Here is a 12,076-nt window from a genome sequence, read left to right as displayed (position 1 = left end):
CATTACATTGATGTACATGGGCATCATGTAATACCTCCTCAATCCTGCGGAGGTGCTGCTTCAGAATAGAACAAGACAAAACAAGATCAGTTAATTATCAGGGGACTTAGCCAATAAAAAAGTTATTGTAAAATGGAAATAGTGATAGGGGAAAGAAATGTCAGCACCCGGACAGGAGAGACGTATCCGAAGTTTTCCGTATCCACTGCACTCCCCTTATACCATGAAACTTTATTTTACTAAGAAGCGATGCTTTATACAACAGTATACACAATATATAACAAGGAGACGACTGTACATAATTCACTGTACACCATATTAATAATTTACAAAAATAATATTCAGAAGCGATGACTATAATCACATCCAGGAATCTACTATGTGCACATCAGCAATAAATAAGAAGCCAATGACTTGTCTCCACTTTACAGCTGCTTCTCCGAGCCGTCGTTTGATCGTTTCACCAATGCCTCCCGGGTGTCCGACTGCCACTGTTGCACGAGATCTGTGGGGGTCTTACCATCCTGGACCGCACAAAAAGAACAAAGGGGATTACTTCATTGATATCTGTAATTCTATTAGTCACAACCATACAAGCTCGGACTGGCCCACGGGGGAACAGGGTAATCCTCCGGTAGGCCGCTGTGAAGGAATGCTGAAGAGCATTGGATTGGAAACTGGGTTGAAAACACAAAATTTTGATTTTTTTTTTCCAAGAAAGTTCATCTCTAAAGCCAGACACAACAGTGGTTTTTCAGTGCCTCACTTGTAAGTCATGAACGGAGGCTGAGATGTAGCGTGAGACCAGCCTTAGATTAAAGACTTAGAGAAATTATTTATAAGCACAAATCTAGAACGAGAGAAGAACATGCCCTAATAAAAGGGGGTTGTCCAGGCAGTATTGGACTGGGTTGAAAAAGGCCCACCAGTAATATTGATTCTTGGGGTCCACTGTTCAGCTACATGCAAAAAATGACCTGACCCAAGCACACAAATTTTACTTTTTAGTAATATTTATTAGGCTAGCTTGTTTACTGAAAGATTAGATTATATCTTTTTCTGCAAATAGTGAATCAAGTGCAATAGCGTGGCTCATTAGCTCTCCTTCACAGGGGCCTACCGGAGGATTCTCCTGTTTCCCTGTGGGCCAGTCCGAGCCGTGTCTAGGGTATAATGTTGATGATATTTCCTTTATATAGGCCACATTAGCGGATATAAGGTATTCTGTGGCCCCACTTTTGTACGGGAATGCAGCTCACTTGAACCTAAAAGGGATTTATCACTCCAGATCCTAGATGCCTATCAGATAAATAGTCGTTAGGACTATATCAAGTGAAAATTATCCCCCCCCACCCCTCACTCATTCCTCCTCCATAGTTGCTAGTATTCGGCTAAGTGCCCACGATGCAGAAATGCTGCAGATTTTTTCCACATCTCCCTGGCAGGAAAAACACATGCGGATTTTACATGCGTTTTTCCTGCCAGTAGAGCGTTTTTGCATGCGGGTTATCAAGCACTTTTCTAAGCAATTTTAGCATCACCTGGAAAGTGCTTGACAACTTGGTCACACTATATAAATCCAAGCAACCGGCATATATAGTGTGACCAATTTAATAGTTGAAAAAAAGAATAAAAATGGTAAAAACAAAAAACATTATACTCACCTTCTGATGGCCCCCGGTCTTCTCTCCGCTGCGTCCGGTCACTTGTACGGCTCGCGGTGGTGTGAAAGGACCTTTCATGATGTCATGAAAGGTCCTTTTAGACCATCGTGAGCCGCCGGGGAGCCAGGACGCATCATACAGGAGACCGGGAGACATCAGAAGGTGAGTATATGTTTATTTTTTATTTTAAATTCTTTTTTTTACAGGTTCTATGGTACCCGGGTCTGGAGGAGAGTCTCCTGTCCTCCACACCCGGGTACCATCCGCACATTGAATCGCTTAATATCCGCATGTGCACATGTAGTCATGCGGATATGAAGCGATTGAATGTAAGTCAATGGTGGCAATTACGCTGCGTGTCCGCAAAATTAATGGACATGCTGCGTATTTTTTCGCAATGATAATCCGCAGCGGTAATTTCCGCAGCATGTGCACAGCACATGAGGATTATCATTGGGCACCATGGGGCGCGTATTACCAAGATCTTTTTAAGCATTTTCGCTGCAGAAATTCCGCGGCAAAAACGCTTGAAAAACACATAGTGGACACGCAGCCTAAAAAAATTATTGAAAGAGCCAAGACAGGTCGGTGGCACCCTACCGGCCGTTGTAGGTGTGGTGGGGTCGTACTCACCCAGTTTTTTGTCATCATGTTGGCACCATATATTATCAGCATTTTGATGATTTTATACCGGTTAAGTCGTACGGCATCATGTAACGCAGTATCACCCTCCTGTAGCCAAAAAAGCAAGAGTACAGCGTTAGGCCTCCTACATGTACGAGAAAAACGGACCGATTATATTGATCAGAGTTTGGTCCGAGCGTCATCAGTTTTTCTCGTACGTGGAAAAAAAGTTTCTCCACCTTCTCCTTTCTGACAGTCTATGAAAATTGGACCACACTCAGATGGCATCCAAGTGCAGTCCGATTTTTACACGGACCCATAGACTTGCATTGCCGATTTTGATACAACCCTCGGATCAAAATCGAACGACATGTGAATGGCCCCATAGACTATCACAAGTACAATCCGTGAAAACCATAGACAACACTTATCCACCAAAGTCGGATGTCTGAATGAGCCCTTAATAAATTTATATGGAACTTGGCTTATGGCACATGCACGGCCACCGTTCCATTCCTACAGGGCAATTCACATCTCTGACTTGTACAACTTGTCAGGAAACTCATTACTTAGAGTCTTTTATTGACTTGTCTACTATTTTCTAGACAGTCAAAAAAAAAAAAAAAAGTCATGAATCTTACCCTGTCTTTGGCGTTTATATCCACCCCAGTAGCAATCAGATGCTCCACTATGTCTGCATGGCCTGTACGTGTAGCAACATGCAGGGGGGTACTAAGAACCTAAAAAATAAAAAAAAAATTGCAAAAATTATACAAATTTATTGAATTGAATAACTGTTATTATTGGCAAACAAAAAGAAAATTGCGAACATTTTCTTCTGTTTAATTACTTTAAAGGGTGATGAGACGTGGAGACGCTCGGTGCCCCAGGGGAGTTCCTAGAAATGTGCGGATTCTATTACCTTGTCTTTTACATTGATTTCAGCCCCGTTTTCCTGAAGAAGCTTTATGACGTCCAGCTTACCCCCACGACAGGCCCAGTGGATGGCGGTGCAATCCAGCTATGTAGAAAAGATGAAAAAAAAAGATCCTATTTTCATTGTTATTTAATAATATGACTGGGCCTGTATTCACACGTTGTGGCCATGAACTGTTTTTGTTTTTTTTTTTGGCAACGTAGAACCGCAACGTTTTTTATGCAATTTTGGTAAATTACGACAAAACGCTGTCTGGTTACAATCTATGAAAGCAGCAAAAGGCTGTGTGCACACGGAGTCTTTTTGATGAGTTTTCAGAGCAGAAACTCCAAGTAATTCAGGAATTTTTAGTTTTTTGAGGAGGACAAAGTCCGCTCAGTTTCTGCTCCAAAAACTCAGTGTGAACATACCCTAATAGAAGTCATAATGCAAAGATCAGTACAAAGCAGAGTTTATAAGAGGGTTGCTACCTTCTCCAGCAAAAAAAATAGTGGCTGTACTAAAAGGAGCGTTGATCATACTTTTTAATACCACTGGGATCCAGGGAACTTTATCAACATCCCTTGTGCACTAAGGAGGTGAAGTTGCTAAGGTAAGTATCCCTGGTTATCTAGGGCAGGGGAGACATCATTGCTGATATCCCTGGTGGGTTAGAGAAGTGATGCGGTTCATTTGCTTTCCATATATGGCCATAAGGTCACATGGTTAGACCACATGACCGAGTCTTGTGCTTAACAGTGAAGGTAAGAAGACATTTTGTGTATGAGATGTCCTAGAGAGGCTGCAGGAGCAGGTAAGGGAGCAGCCATAGCTCCTGTATATGAGAAATCACAGCCTCAGCAGCAGTTAGCTGTGTGATCAGGACCGTGCATATAAGTAGAAACTCAGAAATCACTGCACCATTTATAAATCTGCATTACTATACTGGAAAATAACTGTGCTTGCTGCATAGGAATTGAATCTCTGTTCAAATCATCATTTAGCTGGATGTACCTGTGCAGCAAGTAAAAGTTATCAACAGCCCCTCTGGCCTCACTGTTTTCTGGACTATTTGGAGTGCACCACATTACATCACACTACCAGGAAGCAGAGGTTAATTAAGTGCACCCTGGCATCACAAACTTTCTTTTATTTTATTTACTTTGTCACACAACTTGGCATATTGCATGACACATGGAAGGTGAAATAACTCAGACTTAGAAAGAAAACTAAGGAGTAACTGTCCTGAGGACCATAGCAACTGAAGGCATGTTAGAAAGGGCACATGCCAAACCCTCTTTTCCAGAAATGAGGGTTGTGATGGCATTGTCCAGCATTATGTAGGGGTCCCCACTTTTTTTGCCATTGTTTGCTTATAATACAAATTACTGTCTTACCCGATCTCTAAAGTTGACAGAAGATCCAGTGTCTATGAGTTTCTTAATGATTTCCATGTGACCCTCCAGGGAAGCTCGATGAAGAGCTGTCCGCTTGAACTGAAAAATAATGCCCCCAATAAATCCACACATTAGATTTAATGGGGTTTTTCCAAAATTAATTACGGGGGTCCACAGAGAACCTATTGCATCTTTGTATAGGGTGGGATTAATTTACTAGGAGCAATTACTACCATTAGGTCAATTACTACATTTTCTCGCCTTCAAGAAGTTCTCCACTTTCTCCATCAAGTCATGGTCTAAAGTAAACCACAGGATATGTTCTATGCAGGTACTGAGATAGGGAGCCGAGTGGAGGTCCTCTATATAAGAAGGTCTGTCATCTAGAAGTACAGATCATATTTATCTCTAGAACCCCTTTCAGAAAATGGGCCCACCATCACATTTCAGCATGGCTCACCTCCTGCCTAGCAGTTAACCCACAGGGTCTACACCATTTCCCTTAGATTGGACAGACCTTATGCCAAAATGGGACAAATTTCACATTGCCCAAACCCCAATTTGTCTACAATTTCCACTTTAAAGATCTTGTCCATTTAAAACAAGTTATCACCTATCTACTTGTGTATCAGTGAGGGTCCAACCCTGCAACTTGCATGAATCAGTAGAACGAGGAACTTTTATACCTGTAAGACTAAAGAGGCAGTGTGCATGCGCTCCATTTATTCCCTAAAGGTGTCACGGGTGTGTCAGATGTAACAGACAGTCGCTCTGCAGCTGGCTGTAGAAGGTCACTTTGTTTGGCTTTGCAGGCACCTTCTTAAATCTGTCTTACTTTAGGACCCAGCTACTACCTCCCTCCTGCTCTGATTGACACCCTGGCCTGAGTGTTTAAATACTTTCAGTTTGCTATAGGGAGGCGCCGGTGATATTCACATGTTCCTTTGTGAAGGCTTGGAGCTATTGCAGTCGACTTACTTCCTGTCTGGTGCTTCAGAGGACATTTAGTGTAATCTCTCTGAAGTCTGCTCAAGCTAAGATTCTCCCACCCTGTGTTTGTCTCCCTTGTTGTCTGTAGTTTATAGTGGGGACTGACCAGTGCTCATTCCCCCCTTCCCTATCCATGGCCTAGCTCTAGGGTCTTGCAGGGCTTAGGTTTCCTGTTCGGCGATTGGTGAGGAACCAATATAGGGACGGAAGGGGAGAGAGAGTGATATTAGATCAGCCTAGAGGTCTCCACTCCCCCTTTCCCTAGTGTTTGGGCTCCCTTTCCCTCATCCCTTCGTGTTGCACTTAGCATTTCCTATACTGTGAGTGACAAAAGGGCTGCCAAACACTGCGCTCAGCTTTTCCAGCAGCTCCATAGGGAATGAATGGAGCCTCGGTTAAGCATCCAACCTGCCATGCCATCTTGTAATGGAGATCTACTGTGGTTGCGGGTCCCATTGGTGGGACATCCACTGATCAGCAAGGTATCACTGGAAACCTCCATTAACCTAAACAACTTGGACTAATGGACCACTATATGTGGGAAGGGGGGTCCATTTTTGTTCATACATCAGTTGCTTTTACAACAGATGTCCCTTAGAGAGTCCTCTGTCCTTGATCTCACCCCTACTCCGAGCTGCGGGACTTTTACATGTAATTGAAATTCATTACAGCCACAGAGCATCCCAAAAGGATTTGGTGCTCCTATTTTTAGGCTAATAAATAAATAATTGCAGACATGTCACATGAGCGGATCGCCTTACGGCTCGTCTGGTGATATGTGCAGCGCTTGCGGCTTTCGAACACATTATCGGTAAATTAGACCAATGTTAATGATTGTTATGATTATCGTACGTAGAACTTAATCTCTGGGCAAACCTTTGGCTCAGGCGATGGAATGGAATGCAAAAAGTTGGCCAAGAAATGCCTTGATGAGATACCGTTGATACCCAAATGTCTTAGATAGTGCGAACAAGCCAAGGAGACCTATTTTAGACGTACCTCATCACAAGTGTCTGGGGAACCACCATCTTCTAAGAACTTCTCGATTATATTCATTTTTCCTTCAGCGGCGGCTTTCAGGAATGTGTCTGGACTGATGGGTTCTGTCTGTAGGGCAAAAATGGATCTTGTGACTGATATTGTATTTATGTAATCTCAGAGAACAGCAGAGTTCTCCTTTGCTGAATATTTTGGATTATTGGAGGATCTACAATAGGATTTTAAAATAATCCGATCCATATATGTCCTCCGTTCTGGCAATTGGTGGGAGCCAACCCACGTGGATTCACTAATCACCTATCCCCTAATTTTTAGGAATGAAATAAATCTTAAAGCTTTTTTTTAAGTCTTCTAAATATATTCAAGGTTGGGCCACATGACCTCGAGACTCCACATTACTGTATAAATAATAATTTTGATTACAAATCAAGAAGTCTGATGTATCGTTGGATCTATCAGTGGTAGAGGCCGTTTTATACATTTATTAAAGGGCAACTGTCACTTGCAATAAATATCTTTTTTTTTAATAAATAACCTGATATAAATGCCGCTCTTCTCCTGGATCCAGTGTTGTTTTTCTTTTTTTCCTGCCCCTCTCCATTCCCGAGTTATAACCCCCTCTTACCTGTATACAAATCAAGTAATTTAATCAAAGTGGGCGTGGTCCTAACGTCTTCATTGTGGGCATCTCCTTGGGGACCACTCCTACTTACTTAACAAGGCTATATTTCTGTACAGGAAAGAGATGGCCATATCTCAGGAATGGAGAGGCACAGGAACAAAAGAAAAACAACGCCGGATTCAGGAGAACAGCGGCATTTACATGGGTTAAAAAAAAATACATGTTTATCACAAGTGACAAGTCCACTTTAAGCATACTAAATAGAACACATACTTACAATCTCTTCTATTTCTGGCTTAGGTTCTGGAGCTACCACTTGTGACTTTTTCTTCTTACGCTCTTGCCTCCTTTTGCGTATTTCAATAAAGTTTTGTATTCCGCCAATATCTACTATTTCTTTACGCAAATCCACAGAAGTTTTCCGTACCCGATCTTCACCCTGTGAGAGTTAATGTGTATTGGGTGGTCAGTCTATTATTACCTACAGGCCTGAGAGTACAAATAATAAAGAACAAAAATCTTGAAGGAAGTTTTTAAACAGGACTTCTCACTAGGTGAAAAGTAGCTTTCATTTTACCCCCAAAGCTAACGAGAATTCAATTTTATTTATTTATTATTTTTAATTTGCTATACGGTCCTAGAGATTTGGTCCTTACAAGGGGGTGTGGCTCAAAGGTTAATTATGCAAAGCAGCCCAAAGACACGCCCCAGAGGATCACATGAGCCACACCACCTGGGTAAAGACCATAAAAACTAGCACTAAATAAAAAGGCCCATATCTCTGGATTTAGAAAAAAAGGAAAAATTGCAAGATTTCTGATTTATTTTTTTGTATAAAATAGTGATATAGCGAATTGAGCAAAATGATCAAAATTTTTTTAAAAAGTATACATTTTAACATAAAAATTTGACGTCAACAATAGGTTATTTTGTGATGACGGATTCCTGTTATTAACTTGGCCATGTTAAGCTATTTTTTTTTTACATACTTGATAAATGGATAGATATTTGTGTTTTTTTTTAATTTTTTTCATTAATATTTTTGGGGGGTTTTATATGACAACTACAGTTTATTTTTTTTATTTTTCTATTTTTATTATTTTTTAAATTAATATTTTTCCTAAACTCATACCTTAAAATATAATTTATTTTATTTTCTATGTGTAATGAACTAGTTATTTAATATAATACTTTAAAAATGTTGTAATTTACCCTTTTTTTGTTGTTCATGTCATTATGCAAATTGTCTCTTGCATATTTAATTTCCCAGAGGAGCATTGCATGGCCTATAAGTCTCCTTACACAAGCATGTCAGGCATGTCACTCTCCACAAAAAGAGCCACTACCCCTTAGACACCAGAATGCCATAAAATTTTGCAGTAACATCGGAGGACAACAAGGACAATCTGGGACAGCTTTAGATCAGCGCTTACAATTCCTATCAAAACGAGCTTGTAAGCACAGCATGTACTGTCTAATAGCAATGGCCGGTAACTTAGACTACAGACATGATTTTTAATAAGAGGTGAATTGAAAAGTTGCTTATTTTTACAAGAATTTTTGCAATTTTATCTATTGGAGGCATTGAGAAAAACCCATTAAGGGTGGGGAAAAACAGAAAGCCATATTATTATTAAGAAGCAAAAAGCCTAAGAAAGGTAAAATACAGTATTGTCAATAGATCTAATAGACCTTGATGGGATTTTCAGGCAATATAATGTTTACATGACCTGGTCGAGGCCCCTCATGGGTGGCCATTAGTTATCTGAAAGAAGGGCTTTTTCTTGTTTGATTCTCCTTATCTTTATTCCCTATGGGGAAGGTTAGAATCCCTCTTAACATGGAAATCCCAAATCAACATGTTAGACCATACTTTGACCCATTCAGGAACGCCAAGAAAACCACCCACTTTTGGATAAATTCTGGATCAATTTTTGGAGACTCGTTTTGAGGTATAAAGTTAGCCGGTCAAAGACTTGTTCATCCTAAAGCTATCTCTCCTGCTGTCTTCACTAACAAGACGCTTGGCCCAGCCCCACAATGACAAAGGATTGGGCATTTTAAAATCCAACATGTCCCATCATATTTTACACCCTGGAATTAGGAGACCTTCATACAAATTGGATTGTTGGCCAATCACACTGAAATTGGCAAGTTGTTCTCCGGGAGACAAGCCCCTGCCAGAGGAGAGAACTTAGGGTCACTCGGTGGGACTCAGGAGCGATGGCTGTCGGACAAATAATCTATTGCCTAGGTGGCTTTAAACGCTAGGCATTAGCCTTCCAACTGGATTAGCAATATTAGGTTTTATTACATTTCTGTAACTTTTAGAAGGACAAGACCTACTTTTTGACCCAAAAACTTATGTCAATAAAGTCATCAAATCAATTGCAAATTCTGCCTGCCCGGCTCTCATGTCTGGCTTTGTATGTTCTTTTGTAATTCAGAGTTCTGCGCTGCTCGTAGTTATGTGTGTTCAGCTGCTCTCTGTAATAATGAAAGACCGACCGCTGAATGTTATTTATCACACAAAAGCCGGAGAATGAAATGTGGGCAATAATGGGGCCAGGGTCAGTGGCCGCAATATACGGGAGATCTATAACTTCATTGTATATTAATGGCCAAGAAAGTAATGTGGAAATAAACTGTACTGCCAGAGTGTGGGTAAAGAGAGATGGATAGGTAGATAGGTAGATAGGTAGATAGATAGATAGATAGATAGATAATAGATAGATATATAGAGATAGATAGATAGATAATAGATAGATATATAGAGATAGATAGATAGATAGATAGATAATAGATAGATATATAGAGATAGATAGATAGATAGATAGATAGATAGATAGATAGATAGATAGATAGATAGATAGATAAGAGAACGAAAGAAAGAAAAAAATGAGAAAGATAGATACCTGCAAATTTGCCAGATTCCGGTTCACTGGGGGTTTGCAATTCTCTTTATTTAATTCATTCCGGTCTATGTCAATCACACCAATCTTCCGAAAGCGAGGTTTCAAGATCTAAAATAAATGTAGTCATGTGTTTTTAGTTATAGTTATATTCTTATAAAAGAAAGAATAGAAGAATAAAACGATTGAAGAGAAAGAAAAATATATATTAAATATAGGGGTTGAATCATAAACCACAATTATTATTATTATTATTGTTAGCATTATTAGTAGTAGTAATACTACTATTAATATATTAATTCTATTATCATATATAAAAGTCTATTGCTCTATCCTGAGATTATTTATAAACTATGTTATCTCATAACACTTTTTGGATCACTATGATTAGTGATTGCACTTATGACACTGATATTTGGCATCAGATTACCTGAATGATACCAGTTAGATGATACGGTATTACTGACTGTACTGTGACAGAACAGCAGAGGCTGGGTCTATTTATTAATTCTGTTAATTTATGCTATTATTTTATTATAAGCTCCAAAAATGAGAATCAATTATTAAAAGTATTTGTTAGACCTTTTTGTTACTTTTAATCGTCATCTCCAATGTTCGATCTGATTTCAACTACTGATCTATCTATCTATCTATCTATCTATCTATCTATCTATCTATCTATCTATCTATCTATCTATCCATCTCTATGTATCTATCTATCTATCTATCTATCTATCTATCTATCTATCTATTGATATATCTATCTATCTATTACCTATCTATCTATCCCATATCTATCTATTATCTATCTATCTATCTATCCCATATCTATCTATTATCTATCTATCTATCTATCCCATATCTATCTATTATCTATCTATCTATCCCATATCTATCTGTCAGTCTGCCTTTTTATTTATCATGGTTTATAAATCAATCTGTTTATCTATAGCATAGAATTTTACCAAAATTTGGGCCAATTTTCTACTGCTTTTCCTATCTAATACAATTTTCTATATATCTACAGTATGGTTAAATAACCATTATTCAAGGAGACAAAAAAGAATACCATTTCAACACCTTCCATACTGAATTATATTCATTGACTTATGTAAAAAAAAAAACTTATTTTCAAACAAAAATACTTGCAAAAAAAAAGTTAAAAATGATTAAAGTTAGTTAAAAAAAAAATCTGAGAAAAGGCAAATATTGCAATAAATATAATAACATATGTACTGTAATATAACAGCATAAAGTTATCACTCACCTCATTTTCTTTCTCGAGTTCCAATTTTTGGTCAATAATCTCGGTGGCCCATTTCACATTGTCCTCCATTTTTAATATTCCAGAACAGAATTGTAAATCGAGACTGATTTTGGCGCTGAATGCTTGGTGTTTAGCTATAGTTTGATACAACAGACAGCAGGGTGGTTTTTAGAGGATGATGGGAGTAGAGGGAAGAGTTGTTCATTTCATCTCCAATTCTCAGGGAACTTTATAGAGAATGTCCAGGGACAGCTCCACCCATGCATCTATCAGAAGATTCAGGACCCACCATTCCAAAACCAACAGGTGTAGCCTTCTCGCACATGACCTGGGAGTCTTCAGCATGAGCTCATCCTGCCACATTATGTCATGTCTCCAGCCCTGACCTTATGTCACATTTACGCCCCCTCCTAAAGTGCCTCATGTCACAACAGTACCAGGACCATCCTCCCTGCTCTTGTTGTCGTCCTTGATGAAGAATGGAGCATGCTTTCGAGAGCAGGAATATTTTTATTAAAAAATAAATAAAATAAATAAAAATAAAAAATAAATAAAAGTAAAGGATTATCTTTATAAGAATGTATAACACACCCCAATAACATACTACTAATATAACACTAGTAAGATAACAAACTAATATACTGATAAACTATTATAGTAAAATACTTCCACACTATTGCAGTAA

General features: G+C 39.0%; 1 protein-coding gene across 1 annotated transcript; it reads right to left on the bottom strand.

Annotated features, from left to right (window-relative positions):
- Positions 1-230: 230 nt before the first annotated feature.
- Positions 231-11,688, bottom strand: ANKRD2 (ankyrin repeat domain 2). Its single transcript, XM_073681333.1, has 9 exons — positions 11,392-11,688; positions 10,128-10,235; positions 7,490-7,651; positions 6,591-6,698; positions 4,602-4,700; positions 3,211-3,309; positions 2,930-3,028; positions 2,298-2,396; positions 231-524 (listed from the first exon to the last, which is right to left on the bottom strand). Exons 1-9 carry the CDS (start codon positions 11,458-11,460, stop codon positions 426-428), a joined length of 942 nt encoding a protein of 313 aa, XP_073537434.1. The 5' UTR covers positions 11,461-11,688; the 3' UTR covers positions 231-425.
- Between the last annotated feature and the right edge of the window lie 388 nt (positions 11,689-12,076).

This window comes from Phyllobates terribilis, unplaced genomic scaffold, assembly GCF_046119375.1.
Source record: "Phyllobates terribilis strain yellow unplaced genomic scaffold, ASM4611937v1 Scaffold_5__5_contigs__length_657084704, whole genome shotgun sequence".
In the NCBI taxonomy this organism is placed as follows: Eukaryota; Metazoa; Chordata; class Amphibia; order Anura; family Dendrobatidae; genus Phyllobates; species Phyllobates terribilis.
The sequence above is the reverse complement of the archived record's forward strand: the minus strand, read 5'-3'. Positions and strand labels throughout refer to the sequence as shown.